This window comes from Gymnoscopelus microlampas (assembly GCF_963454915.1).
Source record: "Gymnoscopelus microlampas genome assembly, chromosome: 6".
In the NCBI taxonomy this organism is placed as follows: domain Eukaryota; kingdom Metazoa; phylum Chordata; class Actinopteri; order Myctophiformes; family Myctophidae; genus Gymnoscopelus; species Gymnoscopelus microlampas.
In genome coordinates this window covers 16086060-16102521 of record NC_139943.1, presented here as the reverse complement: position 1 = coordinate 16102521, position 16462 = coordinate 16086060, and the positions used below count along the sequence as shown (strand labels likewise).

The 16462-nt window shown below is 41.5% G+C and overlaps 1 protein-coding gene across 1 annotated transcript in view; it reads right to left on the bottom strand.

Moving 5' to 3' along the window:
• Nucleotides 1–16462, bottom strand: part of agbl1 (AGBL carboxypeptidase 1) — a 222385-nt gene that overhangs the window by 188547 nt on the left and 17376 nt on the right. Inside the window, exon 2 of the mRNA XM_084060959.1 lies at nt 7520–7590. Coding sequence (XP_083917085.1) covers nt 7520–7590 — 71 coding nt within the window. The remainder of the gene's footprint in view (nt 1–7519; nt 7591–16462) is intronic.

Sequence of the window (16462 nt, the reverse complement as noted above, 5' to 3'; positions counted from 1 at the left end):
GAAGTAAAATAACAGCATAAATTACTGTGTGCTGTTTGTAAAGGAAGCCACACGAATCCACATGTTGTACTGCACTGACAAACTGGCTTCTTTGTGGGCTTGTTGACTATAGTACAGTAAGTGGTCGGTGTCTGTGATGGTCCACGTATTTTATGGCAGAATGGAATTATCTTTAGTAATAATTAATCTAAATGATACTTTAAGTACCATAGTGCTTGCTTCACGACAACTAATCTTTACGGCATGGATCTGCAGGAGGCTAGCAGTCTATAAAAGGGTCTGTATGTGTGTCTGATTCTTCCGAGCTATACTCTTACAAACTGCTGGACTGATCAGTGCCATATTAGTTGTACACACTGCCAGAAGGCTAACCATTTTTCGCGTTTTATTTTTTTCTGGTTTTGAATGTTTGCATGACATTTACAATGGTATAGGTCAATATGATACCAGCTACAGTCAATACTATATGTGTCCGCTCTCAGCCTTTTCTCATCTCTGAGGAGAAAAGCTTTGCAACAACCTAATGCAGAGCATCTCTATAGGCTGGGACTTCCGTTGTATGTACTTCCCCCGGAAGCTGTCCTTTTCGACCAATCACAACACGGGTTTAATACACGGGGAGTGAAAACATTTCTGCAAAGCATCAACGTAACTTCCGTGGGCACTACTTCCAGTTAGCAGGTCTCACCCAGCATGCAGTATATGTACAACTACTTCTCTGTCATGTTCTGGTGCAGAATTGACATTCTACAATGTAGAATTACAAAACAGCAGTTCCACTCTGCTTCCTGTACTGTCACCATTTAGGAAACCTTCTCATTTTAAAGTAACTTTCCTGTCCAACCTGGATTTGAATCTGCGGTTTCCTGCGCAAGGGCTGACTTCTTTTTTTTACCATTGAGCTAATAAAGCCGGCCTGCTTGCTCAGGGGATTAATTGAATCTTGTGTCAGATCCTGCGTCTAGGTGAGACATGACCTTTGACACAAAGTAATGTCTCTATAGAAGAGCAGGGAGATAAAATACGACCACCCCAATTTACTCAAACCCAAGTTACTCAACTTGTATTTATAAAGCACATTTAAAATGACCGAAGCCAACCAAAGTGCTACACAGCAAGAGAACAACAATGACACGGCAAAATATACAACAAATATACTGTATGCTGCAATAGAATACAAAATAGCAAATCAAAATACACACAGCAAAAGACAGTGTGGTGGAATCTATGGTCTTGGGGTGCCAGATTTAGCTGTGCTCAAAAGCCAGAGAAAAGAAATGTGTCTTCAGTAATGATTTGAAAATGTCTAATGACTGGGAAGCTCTAATGTTAAGTGGCAGGCTATTCCAGAGCCTCGGGGCAGCCGCAGCAAAGGCTTGATTTCCTCTGGTCTTTAGCCTGGTCGTGGGCATGAGTTAATACAAGTTACATTGTATTAACATACTCTAGCACACAGATTGGACAAAACTACATTTTATTCATTTCCATAAATTATTTATAAAAAATATTGTTGTGTAGATATGGAGAAGCATGAGAAATGTGTGAAGTTGTCACTTAGTATTTGTTAAACCTTTCTCCTAAGCACGGTTAATACCTCCTTAGATCCTTATACACTTCCCTTTACTGCAGCAAACCCAGGACTAAACTTAAACACCAACATCATCATATGTGGCCATCTGTATGTGTCCTAGAGGTGGCAGATCTGCTGCCAGCTGTGTCCCTTTAGCCTCTTACCCAGTGGTTCCCAACCTCGGGTCCCGGCCTCCATGGGGGGCGCCATAGATTACATTATCACCCGTTCACCCCCCAACGGCAGAGGCAACCATGCACGGCAGCGACCATGCTCATCGGGAGCAGTTAGGGTTGTACTGTCTTGCTCAAGGACACTTCGACATGAAGCCAGAATGAGGCTACACATGCGCATACACACATGTGCGCACACACACACACACACACACGTGTCTATGCGCATGAGGTCGCAGTGTCTCTCTCTCTCTCACACACACACACACACACACACACACACACACACCAGTGGTGACAAATAATGTACTTTTATTCCACTACAATTATTTGAAAACTTTAGTTACTAGTTACTTTTTGGGCGGTGCAACCGCCCCTACATGTGAGGTTTGGACATCGATCCAAATTGCACCCCCCCAACCCTGCGCTGTGATTGGCCACCAGTGTACCCCCCTAACCCTGCACTGTGATTGGCCACCATGACTCTATTCAGGACTGTGATTGGCTAGAAACACATGACACATGTGCATAGACCTATAAATACGCGCGTACACTTAAAACAAAACACTCTTATGTTTTTTTTTAATTGAATCACTTCCATCACTGTGATGACCACTGTGACCACACCGCCCACTTCACACTGGGTGTGATTTTTTTATTATTATTACAAATTATACTACTTCAGCCCTATTTAAACTTTAGCTTTTTTGAAAATAGCAGATCTACAAGCTCACAACGCGTCACATCGCGACATGTTGTGAGCTTGTAGATCTGCTATTTTTGAAAGATTTTTTTTTTTTAGACATAATTATGATAACATGTTAAATGGGACATTCTGCATAATGAGATGAGATATAAGGATACTAAAATGAGATATAATGATACTATATTTTGACGCCAATACTTTTGTACTTTTACTCTTACTTTTTACTTGTAACAGAGTGTTTCTGCACTGCTGCAGTGTATTGACTTAAGTAAAACAATGTGAGTACTTTTCCCACCACTGACACACACACACACACACACACACACACACACACACACACACAGTACTGTATACACAACACAAGTCACAGTCCCTATAACCTTGCAGCCCACTGTTCCTTTCAGCATGGCCATTTATCTATCTTAAGTGTCTCCACACACAGTACAGTCCAATCCAGCTGGTCCGACTCATCAACGCTGCTTTCTTTTTATACACACATTCAGTCCACAAAGCAGCACCCGATAGTTCACTGACGCACAGTATATCAAGTTTAATTAAGCGATAATCCACGTGAAGAGCCTCTCGTGTCCAGTGTTTCACACACGGCGCCCGAAACGGGTCATGGTTCTTGTTCTCACACACATGACAACAGCGCACGACCGATCAAATGGGTGTTTTGAATTTTGTTAACCACTCTAAACCAGTGGTTCTCAAACCACCGCGCTGTGAGCTTGTATATCTGCTATTTTTGAATAGCCAAAGTATAAAATATGGTTAAAGTGGTTCAAATGATTGTGATGCGATATTAACTAATTATGACCCCTTGGGTTCCCCGGACCCCACTTTTAGAATCAATGACCCCTATATTCTTCATTGTACGTCAAATACTGAAAATAGCTGATCCACAAGCTCACAACGTGATTTAAGCGGAATGTTCACCTATTTTCGCCAAATTTTCGCCTATTATGACAAGCCCACGATAGGGACGATAGAGTTAATGTAGTTAAGATAGAGGTCATGGATGTAATTAACTGCATTGTATTAAGTCCAGGCATGGGATTGAAAACATATACCATGGTTTGATTTTAGAGGAAACCACAGGATTCCGGTTATTTAAGTATAACATTAAAATCAACTTGGAGATAATTTAAACTAGCATGAAATGGATAATCCAACAGAGTGAGCTTTACAGTATCATCTTTGTCAGTTACGTTGTCATTGCTTTTTAATGCTTCATTAAAATGCTTCATGCCAATATATTTCATTGATCGGGTTCCCCCAGGAGTCTATACTTGGTAGCTTCCTTTGTTCCACTCTACACCAAATCTCTTCATCAAAATGGCTGGTAAAATAGCCAATCTACAAGCTGACAACGTGGCGCTTGAGCTTGTAGATCAGCTATTTTAGCCAAACATCGGCCCCAGAATAGGGAAAGAGCCGACTGATTTGAAAAGTCTAGTCCATGGAGAAAAGGAAGTTTTACAATCTAAATGTAATGTTTGTACAACACTGACTTAATGACAACTTAATGACATGTAAACAATCTCAGCATCTAAAAATAAAGCCATTAAGGGAATGGTCCGTTTATGTATGATATACTGTAGGCCTATTGCCAAAGATGTGAATAGAATTGACATATAACGGTATGGTCTTTGAAGGTTAGGATATAGGATCTGGGAAGGGAATTCCTTGCCTCCAATTCCTGCTTTAGAACTAAGTTTTTGTTCCAATGCTCAGTACTGGTAAACAAAATAATAATAAGAAAAAGGCACACTCCTCTCCATGTGTTGACATAGATCTTTGCTAACCAAAACAACACACTGTCATCATCAGTGTGTGTGTGTGTGTGTGTGTGTGTGTGTGTGTGTGTGTGTGTGTGTGTGTGTGTGTGTGTGTGTGTGTGTGTGTGTGTGTGTGTGTGTTAATTCTGCTTTTCCATTGCTCAGTATTAACAGCAAGCCAAGCCATCTTCAGCTGTTCCCACGCTGTTAATCAAGTTTAAACGAGCAATAATTAAAGTTTAAACAAGCAATAAACCATGATTTAAGGAAACAGACAAGTGGCTGTCTTCTTAATCTTCAGCTTCTGTTACCTTCTATCTTATATCCATATAAGCCTTGTACATTGTTAAAACCATTAAATCCAATTCCATTGATCACTTAAAGCAATAGAAAGAAGTTGTATTTTGTAGTGAAATCTGATTTCATACAAAGATTACCACAGCCATCTACAACAGTCAGTTTTAATCTTTATGTGGGCTTGAAGTACTGGTTTTAACTCATTAAAACCATGAAAGCATCCGTGTAACCACTTAAATCATTATGTTATACTTCGGCTATTCAAAAATAGAAGATATACAAGCTCATAGCGGGTCACCTTGTGGCGCGCTATGAGCTTATAGATCTGCTATTTTTGAAAAATCTAGAAAATGTATGCAAATCTTTGAATAAATCTATTTTTTAAAGCAAACATCTTTAACTCAAATCTTCGCTTCTGGGGGTCCCTGGAACAATTGAGATGGGGGTCGCCGGCCAAATACATAATTTTGGGGGTCCTTGACATGAAAACGTTTGAGAACCACTGATATAACAACAGAAAACTGTTGTAGATTTAGAAAACATTTGTAGAATCGACCTCAGGTCTTAATGGGCTAAACAAACCTATGAATAGAGTAGATTATCACCCATCTAAACGTATTCACCTGAAGGCTACACCAGTCTAAGCTCTTTAGGCCAGAGCTGATGGTGCTGTGTGTCCGAGGTTGGATAATACGCGGGCAATAATGAATGCTGGGTGATAATGTGTTTATCACACAGTCATGGCCTTATTCATTCACAAAGACAACTAGAACATAATAGAAACTAGCATAGCAGCAGAACATGATATTTTCTAAATAAACATACTACTGTATGTATACAGTTTAACTACATGAACCCTAGTGTCCCTATTCTGGGGGTGAACATTTGGGGGAAAATAACAATACTTTTTTTTTTTTTTCCGGCAAAGAGATTTAGTGTACATAAAAGGTGCGGACCAAGTATAGAGCCCTTGGTAAACTAAGTATATCGGGTTTAAGTGGTTAATGCAGCAATAAACCCCAGTCTAATTACATCAAAGCCAGTGCAGGAGATGTATAGCCGATCCAAACCACTTTATTTATAGAGCATTGGTTCTCAAAGTGGGGTCCGGGGACCCCCAGGGATACTTGAGGGGGTTCCAGGGGGTCCCCAGCTAAATGATGGATAGGAACCAAATGGACCCTTATCGGTCTGTAACTATGAGAGTGTACAAATGGACCAAATGGACCCGTTATGTACGCTCTCAGAGTTAAATTAACATTGATTTTACAATATGAATTGGGGTCCCAGAGATATAGATGCCATTAAATGGGGGTCCGTAGCCCTAATGCATGTCAAACTGGGGGTCCTTGAAATTAAAATGGTTGAGAATCGCTGCTAGAGAGCCGTAAAAATCTTCTCTTATGGGCGTCCCTGGCTTATCTTTTAAAATGAGGTCCGTGGGCTAATAACTGTCAATTTGGGGGTCCTTGGCACGACAAAGTTTGAGAACCACGGTTATAGAGCACATTTAATTTAAAACGACAGCATTGAACCAAAGAGCTGTACACTCGGTAAACAAATTTAAAATACTAAGAGTAAAACAATAAGCAATAGACAGGGGGGGAAAAAACACAGAGGGTGCAACACATTGCCTAGTGGAAACAGCAACTCTCAGTCTGAATCATGGAAAGCCAAGGAGTACAAGTGAGTTTTCAAACGTGATTTAAACACAGGCCAGGTTTGAGACGCTCCAACATGGGGTGGAAGATCGTTCCACAGTTTGGGCGCTTCAGTAAACTGACTGTTGGTCCAACAAATATAAACTACAAATAATAATACTAATAATAATAATAATACATTAAATGTATATAGCGCTTTTCTCTGTATTCAAAGTCGCTTTACAAAAACAGAACAAAATAAGCAATTCGTTTGAGAATAACTAGTTAAACATCACAAAACTAAGCTAACAAAAACATTCAAATTAAAAGATTAGAAAACATTAATAATATGATTGATAAGTGAGTGAGAATTTGTTATTAAAAGACGTTATCATTTCAACCAAATGTGTGACCAAGCGTTAACGCTTCAAACAACGTTGTCAACGAGGTGGAGAGAAAGAAAGACAGACAGAGAGAAGAAGACTCTAACGTCTTCTAACTTCTGACTTATATTTTAATGTACAATAGGCTATAAATATATTATTATGAAGATGTTTCCCCCCCCTTTTCATATTGTATGCATTATGTACGATATATCCACTGTATGTGTATGTATATCAGAATCTACTTAATAGTCACGTCAAACTATTACAGGTATAAAAGAGTGGGTTCGATAATTTTTTTGTGTGAGTGAAGTTACAGAAAGAGTTAGTATAGGGAAGAGAGAATAGAGAGGAGGGGAACACGACAAAAAACAGGTTAATAACAAGAGGCACAAAATAACTATTATTTTTATGTGTTTCTGTATCGTTTTAAAAATGGTGTTTTGTAATGTCTATTAAAATAAAATATTAAAAAGGAGGGGTAGACCATATATAAATATTATTTGGTCACAGAGATAGATAGCTTAAACTTAGCCTGTTTTTACAGAGTCATATGTATGTCATTTTACAAATTAATTTTACAGAAAAGTCCTACTCTTTTTTTGGACATGTTTGTGATCGGGCTCATTGAGAGCATTTTCTATGCTTACTTTACTTGGTTATCTTCTTTTGTTTATTCTGTTATCCAGAATGCAATGCGATGCCTTTTGAGATTGTAGATCAAACAAATGTTTGAAACGTTTATACTGGTTAAACTTTGGTTATTGCCGGGATGTTGTGTTATTTTTGCATGCAGTTAATCAATTCCCATGGGAAAAAAACTGAAAAACGAACCCAAAAAGTTTTGTTTTACCCTGGTTCTACAGCATCTCACTTACAATTTGGGCACTTAGCAGCAACATACAGTATCAGTAACCCCCCCCTACCTGTTCACACACAAAAGGTGGGTATAGTTCCCGGGTTCCTTACCTGCAGGTTGGAGAGCAGAACTTCCAAGCCACTGGAACTGGCGCTGGCGGTCATGATCGGACGAGCTCGCTCTGCACTCACAGACAGACAGACAGACAGACAGACAGGCGGTCAGAGGAGCAGACTCATAGCCGAGAGGGCAGACAGACGGACGGACGGACGGACACGCACAGACAGACAGACAGGCGGTCAGAGCAGCAGACTCATAGCCGGGAGGGCAGACCGACAGACAGACAGACCGACGGACAGATACACCCAAAGATAAGCAGAGAGATGAAGAAGCTGACAGACCTACAAACAGACAGACCTACAAACAGACAGACAGACAGACAGACGCAGGGAGCGTCCACTATAAAGCAGAAGGAACAGCGACTGGCAGGGCGAGCAGCACACCCAGGACTGGGTGATGAAGACAGTGACAGTGAAATCTAAGCCACGCTATTGACACCATACATGCACTGTCACACACACACACGCACACGCACGCACACACACATGTACTGTATGCAATATCTCCCTGGCACTCTCTCTCTCTCACACACACGCACACACGTGTATGCAATATCTCCCTGGCACACACACACACACGCACACACACACACACACACACACACACACGCACACACACACCCCCACACACGCACACGCACACACACACACGCACACGCACACACACACACACACACACACACACACACACACACACACACACACACACACACACACACAGCACTGCTACTGTGCAAAGAGACACAGAGACTCCCCCTGGCTTAACCTAACTGCATGGGGATTCCTCCATGGAGGGAGAGGGAGGGTGGGGTATGTGTGGGCCATTGCTGGCATGCATACCTGTACATTACATAAACTCTGTGTGTGCGTGCGTGCGTGCGTGCGTGCGGGTCTGTGTATGTTGGCTTATAAATGTGTATGATCGTGTGTGTGTGTGTGTGTGTGTGTGTGTGTGTGTGTGTGTGTGTGTGTGTGTGTGTGTGTGTGTGTGTGTGTGTGTGTGTGTGTGTGTGTGTGTGTGTGTGTGTAACCCTATCCCTCTGAGATAAAGTGCTCCAAATGTCCATTAGAGCCAGAGTGTTGAGAAGACTGCCACTATAAAAAGGTTCTGACAAGACCAGTAGGACATCTATACCACACAAAGTTTATGAGCCTTATTAAAAAAAGAAAGAGTGCAAGAGAAAGACAGAAAGACAAAAAGACAGAAAGACAGAAAGACAGAAAGACAGAAAGAAAGAGCAAATGAATTGCATTTATGTGGTGTAATTTCATATACCCTTATTATACCATAATTTAAATGTCTCTCAATTCCACAAAGTCCATGTGAGTGCAAAATTTCATAGAAATCGCACGCTGTGTTCATGATTTGAGGCATCTAGTTCAAAACGGAGCACTCCTGCAAACTTTGGAAGCCAATCTTAGCCAATCAGGATGGAATATGAAAAATCTGAAAGAGCTGTTTGGTTTAATGACTATAGAGATAATGTGTACCGATGGCGCTATAACAGGCCCATGTGAAACATCTTTCTAGTTTGAGACAGACTTGTACTTGAGGTCACACAGGTCAGGTTATCATGCACAGCAGCTCGATGCTTTAGCTGACTCCAATAACACACAGATTGCCCCCTGAACATACACATGCAGTAATGTTTGTAAACAAGAAACCTTGTCTATAAGGCAAAGACCACAAGAAAAATATAGGGCAGAGTGGAAGTCTCACTGCCAGACAGCCCAAGTAGACACAGGTGGCACACATTCCAGGCATTCCATACAAGCCTGCTTAACTTGGGCGGCACACCAAACCAAACCAAAACAAACCAAACCACTACAGTGTGTCGGGTCGTGACCCGACCCGTGGGTCAGGTCGGCGGCGGGTCGGGTGGGGTCAGGTTTTTTAAAAACCTGACCTGCACATCACTAGAAGGCACACACCTGTATTCATAGAGATACAGTATAGCCTAGATATAGATATGGTCAGATCCTTTTCACAGGCAGTTTGACATACATGAGGGTATGAGGTTGACTTCAATGCCATGACAAGGTGTATTGAAAATTGAGGTAAAGTCTCTCACAAAATCCACACTGCCCCCAAAGGGCAAAGGTGATGCTCTATTCTATTTCCCTCTAAAATTGTCTACAGACTGTGTGATCTTTGCCAATATTAATTGTAATATCCTATCGTTCTATTGTGAGGACGTGAAAAACACTTGCTACTGCATTCTGTGTGCCGAGAGCTTGCTTTCTTAGCACTGGTAAATTACTGCCAGCCAACCGTATGGCAATTTTCCATTATGAGGATGAGATGTTCACAGCGATATCTGAAAGGTGGCATGCCAGCATAGTCTTGGGAAAGAAACAATCACAAGATGAAGAGAAACAGAAAAGATTGACCCACACACACACAACACATGCTTAACGTTAAATTCAATTGGGATGTCCTGATCAAATAGATTGGCTATTTCCACTGAGTTAAGGAGATTTCTTTTTATATCATCCCCACAATACGATGTTATCATCATAATAATATCGAAAGTGGTATTTGGTAAAACAAATATTGTGATATTTGATATTGTCCATATCGCCCAGCCCAAGTGTCTTGATGCATATTAGATTTACAATGTGAAAATGTCCAGGCCTTTTACAGTCTACTGATGCCAAGACAAATGTGTTGTCAGCTATGACAGGCTAATGAATGAACATGCAAAGCTAATGTTTAGGTTGGCTTCTCTCAATATATTCCCACTTAGCACTTGCTCAATGCATACTTTGGCAGTGGATGTTGCTTTCTGTGCCAATCAGCTCATTCTGATTCAAAAGAAACAGCAAGTGAACTCAAGAGGGTTGAGTGGATAGTGACAGATTATGATGGTGTAAAGCCAATTTAACCACTTAAAGGTTTCAACCTGGATCCCTAATTTGGACACGTTATTATTGTGAATTGTTTTTAAAAAATGTTTGCGGGCAGCAGCCAGAAGCTAAAGCTATTGTCCGTGGAATGGAAAGGTTTCACAGGAAACCTGTGACATAGTGCGTCTGTAAGTACACAAGAATCACTGGAGAGAATGCGGAAGCAGAAAAAAAGTAGAAAATAGGAAGGCAACGAGGATGAGACAACATACACAGGATGAAGAAACATTTCGGGAAGGATGAGAAGACAGGTGAGAAGAAAAGAGTTGATGAATAGAGTGATACATAGAGCAGAGAGGAGAGGAGAGGGGAGGGAGAGAGAGGAGAGGGTGAGGAGTTCAGAAGAACTTGATGCCACCAAGAAGTTTAGAATCTCACCCTGCTGGACAGCTGGCACAGAGATCAAACACAAAAGCACACGCACCGCACTCTCTCTCACATACACACACACACGTCCATAAACCCCACACACTCTCACATGGACACAAACAGTGCACACACAAGCATTGCATACATGCACACAATATGCACACATGCATATATAAACTACAAACTCACAAACAATAATCATCTACAAAGGAAATGTTAATGCATTAAATATTGAAATAAAATAAAAAATAGAACAGCAAAATTGTCAATTTGGAGCCTTCCATCTGGGCAGTGGGCACACATTATCTGCGTGTGTGTGTGTGTGTGTGTGTGTGTGTGTGTGTGTGTGTGTGTGTGTGTGTGTGTGTGTGTGTGTACGTGTGCGTGTGTGTATGTGCACGCCAGCGCGCTATTTATATACATGGCGGATTAGAGACAGCGAGGCTGGGAGAGCCTCTAAACTAGCAGTGATGACAGAAAGGGAACTGCAGGGGGGCAGCTCTAGGACGTTACACTTGACCGTAACATGATGTGTGTCCTGCCGTGGACAACATATGCATTCAACATAAGTTCCATTCTAGACTAAATACATTAGCACCATGCAATCGCTCTGTCTCTGTCTAATGCTGGCTTATGTTCGTCCTGGAATAGGTTCAGTGTCCCCACACCACTTCCCCTTGCACTGTTATTTAAATGTACTGGTGAAAACTACACCCTCAAAGGAACACATTTCCTTTGTTTTTTTATTTTTACTTATTTTTGAGTGGTGCCAACCACTCCTACTGTATATCTGACTTTGTCCGTGTGTCCGTCCGTATGTATGTATGTATGTCCAATAAACAAACATTGATGACAACATCAATACGGGGCTCATCAAACGCACCACTCTCTTCACACAGGGTGTGATTTTTATTTGAGAAACCGGTGTACAGCAGATACATGCCCCACAGTACACATTAATTCTCCCATTTCCTAGTCCCTCCCTCCACCCCTTACCCACTGACAAATAACTAATACGAAACATTTAATAAAATAAAAAAACTGAATAACAATAGTAAAAAATACAATAAAATAAATAACACTAATAGCGACAAACAAACAATACATACTATAGGCAGTGACTGTATGTATGTTGAAAATAGCAAACCAATTGTGGGCAATGACTGAATTTGTCCACACTCCATCACTAACCATATCAATTAGTAGGTTCATTGTGAAAACAGTGGAGACCAAAGGTCTTGTAATATCTACCTACGGTCATGCTTTTCAAAGGTCAATTTCTCTCGTGGAAGAAGTTGAGATAGGTCCACAAGCATCCCTACGACACCAGGGATCTATATTAGCCCCCCTCCTTTATTATTTCATCTACACCAAATGTCTTCGCCGAAAATAGAACATCTACAAGCTGACAAACATGTCGGACTGCATTGTAAACTTGTAGATCTGCTATTTTCACAGAATAGTCACTCAAGAATAGGGTTTACAATTTAGGCATTTAGCATACAGAGTAATAGTCCCAAGTCTATAACAAAATTGGCCTCTATATAAACATTTAGCAAATATTATACTTTTCTTAGGGTCTGTATTACTGACCCTCTTTAGGCGGTCAGGTACGTTTACAGACTCTGTGAACGTACCTGACCGCCTAACGAATTCTCTCATGCCGTCTAAACGGCAGCCCCTGGGGGACAGGGACAGATGCTACAGTTGACCCAATTTCCCCTGCTTCCCTGGCTAATTGCAGACAGGTGTCCTTCAAGCCACTATAAAAGGCCCTCACTCACAGAACTACACTATCTCTCTGTTCTCCATCCAAACCACCTCGCCATGTGTTCCTGACAATCAAAACATGTGTTATGCATCTCTGTATTCCTGTGAGGACGATTAGGCCAGTCGGGCTCTTTTGGGTGCGGGCGGGGCCACTCTTTTGAAGTGCCGCATCGCGACACCGCTGCTTCAGGTTGAACGCCATGAATGAAGTCGAGTACAGTGACAGTGTCTCACTCCACACAGCACTTCACATCACACATCATGATACTCCACTTGTGCTGCAAGATGGTGGATATTGGTGGCCTGGCCAGATCGTCAATCTGTGCACTGTGGATGTTGAGTGGTTGTAATGGTGCCGTCCAATCCGCAGCATGTTCAGCATTCAGGGGATCCTCTTGAACGTGATGTTGTAAAAATTGAAAGGCACTCTGGTGAGGCGGGGGCCTGCTGGGGCGGAGGGAGAGGGGGGTCCCTCCCTCTGTGCAGTCTACTGTGTAAGTCCATGAAGCAGAAAGAGGATGGCTCCATCAAAGGAGCCGAGCGTGCCATGCCAACATGCCAAGTGTGTCATCATGCTGAAAGACAATGGGGCCGTGACTATCTTTGGTCTACATGGACAAAAAGTCAATCCTTTCCGTGACTGGGCGAGATTCCCGGCGATGAGTCAAATTAAGCGCAGGCTGTGATCAATGGGACACTAGTAGGCTACATGGGAGAGCTAATTCACCCATTGTTATTCTGTTTGTCCCCCCCCATTTGGTATCTGGGTCTCTGATAATGGAATGTTCTAATGGCATTTGGATTTCTCCTAAATTAATCTCAATATTGGGTAAAAAAAACCTAGTCTCTGGATAAGGTACATGGTTTCTCTGCTTGTTATTTTATACAAACCATCTGACTGGAGTATGAATGACTGAAACACTTGTGGGCCTGCCCCTGTCTGGAACCAACATTGAAACTTTTATGTAGTTAGTTACCCCATGACCACCTACCAATATGCATTTGTTTTGTTTTTGTTGTCTTTTTCTTTGTCGTTGTTGCTGTTTTTGTCTCATATTATGCTTGATATGTTTGTACATTTGTACACTCAAGAATTTTATGGTGTTCCTTGAAATAAAAAAGTTTGAGGACCACTGGTATAGTAGACTGAAAGAACGAGCCCAATCGATGGTCTCGAAGGACGGATCCAAACCCAGCCGCCCGGATTCGTGCGGCGCTTCCTATTGCTTCACCAATCTATGTCCCCTCATGTCCCCTCATTCCCCTCACAGCTCATTCAGAATGCTTCTGCCAGAGACTAAAGACTAAGAAAGCTGAACATATTACACCAGTTATGCCTCTGCATTGCCTCCCAGTGTGTCATAGAACTGACTTGTTTCTTGTCTATTAAATCACAGCCAAAATAGCCCTCAATATGAAGCTAGACATGAGTCTAGACATCTTGGGGTTTGATTGGTCATCAGGGACCAGTCTACCGTTCCTAGGATGAAAATAAAAGGGTGAAGCTGCATTCAGTTACACATTTTATCTGGAATAATCTTCCAGATGATCTTAATCTTCCCCAAGTCTGTTTTTAAAAACAAGCTAAAGACTTTTATGCACACCTCTGCCTTTGATTGCTGCTTTTTTATTGTGCTTTTGGTTTTGTAATATTGTTTTGTAATCTTTTGTTGCTATGCCCATTTCTTTTAGTCCATTTTAAGAGAAGCACTTTGAATTGCCTCTATGAAATGTGCTAAATAAACTTAGCCTGGCAAACCCTCCCTCCGGAAATCTCATTTTCATTCGATGTCAGGAAGGAGTCTGGCATGATCGCCCATTCTGCAATATTGGCTGCGGGCTGGAGTTGGGCGGGAGTAATACCGTTGACTGACAACCCCTTCAGCCAATGATCGTTTTTCCCCTTCAGCCAATTGCAGTGGATTTTTACGACCTCCGTCACTAATATGACGCAGCGGGACTTTTGAGACGGCCCAGCCCAAAATAGGTTGCCTTATGCGGATACATGCGTGTCACAGCCCGCCCCTCCCGGTTCTCTGAATTTATATTTTTAAATAGGCTCTGTCATGATTAATTGACCACATATATGAAGTTAAACAACTAAATTCTATCCAAACGATATCTTAATAGTAAATTCCGTGCCTCAAAAAAGAAGTTTGAGACCGTTTTAAAAACAAAAGTAAGAAGTGAAGGCACTCGCAGAACAACAACAATGGCTGCCGTTCGTCTTTTTTCGGCGTCACTCAGGCTGCACTCGGCTTCATTCGGGCTCACTCGAACTCGCCACCTGATTGGCCAACGTAAGCTGTCAATCACAGAACGATGAGCGACGACGCTGATAGGCGCGGTTAGGTCCTGATTTCGCTGGAAACTCCCCAATATTGCAGAATGGGCGTTCATGCCAGACTCCTTCCTGACATCGAATGAAAATGAGATTTCCGGAGGGAGGGTTTACCAGGCTAAAATAAACTCGCCTTGGCTCGCAAGCTGTGCTCCCAGGCCTCCAGATTCAATCCCCATTTTCCTCTGCAGTCTGAAAACCACCTCTTTAGACAAATCCCAGCAACACTTAATTTGTTGCCTATTTATGTACAGAGTAGATGCTATGCTTATGTTATTTAGATGCATGCTGTGCTACTATATGCAGTGGTGTGAAGTAAAAGTTTGAGGTATTTACAATTTTCAGAACCTTTACTTCTGCCCCACTACATCTCAAATGAAAATATTGTACTTTTACTCCAGTACAATATTATTCATACTTTGTAGATTTTAATTATTATTACAAACTAATTATCATTACAAACACACTAACCACTTCAGCCCTGTATATATTTTGGCCATTTTGAAAATAGCGGATCTACAAGCTCACAATGTGTCACGGTGCAATGCATTGTGAGCTTGTAGATCTGCTATTTTCAAAATATTTGTGTTTTGAACTTGTGAAACTCTGCACAATGACTACTTTTACTTTTGGTATGCTGATACTTTTGTACTTTTACTCAAGTGCATTTTGAATATGGGACTTCTACTGCAGAGTATCTACATTGCAGTATTGATACTTTTACTTAAGTAAAACATGTAAGTGCTTCTTCCATCACTGACTATTTGTAATTTGTACATAAACCCATGTTTGTCTACCTGCTATCCAGGTTATTTGCAGCACTCATCCACTTTCTTAGCACTTGACTGCTTAGTGCTTGCTTACCCTGTTGTTGGCTGACTAGAGATTACACTGCTTACTCAGACCTTGAACTTTGTTAAAGGTATTGTAGGGAACATTAAGCCTAAATTAAAAATAATATATATATATATATATTTTGCATTTTTTCCCCTCTATCAGCCACTATATAATGATGCTGGGGTGTTTTAATGCACTGAAACACAGTCCTCCTTCTGAAATCCGTATTTTCCCTAATGTTTATGTGTTCTATGTTTATGTCCGGTACGTAAATGAACGCACGCATGTGCGCGTCCGTGCGCGTCCGTGTCCGTATGAACGTTTTACTTTCGGTTTTAAAACGCTCTCAAACTTCGTTTTTGAGGCACCGAATTTACTTTTAAGATAGCGTGTGGATAGAATGTAGTTGTTTAACTTCATATATGTGGTCAATTTATCATGAAAGAGCCTATTTAAAAATAAAAATTCAGAGAACCAGCAGGGCAGGCATTTCCGCATATTGTATCCCAATAAAGCAACCTGTTTGGGGCACGGTTCCTTGAAATGTACCCTTGCTCTATGGAACTCGCTCCTGCGTCACCCCCTGGTGGTCGGGGAAAAGAACTGCTGGAGTGGCGGTGTTTGTTTAGTTCTGAACTTCCCTACTATGCCTTTAAGTGGCTCTGGTTGGACTGCTAAATGCTTAGATTGAAAACACCTGGGGACAATTT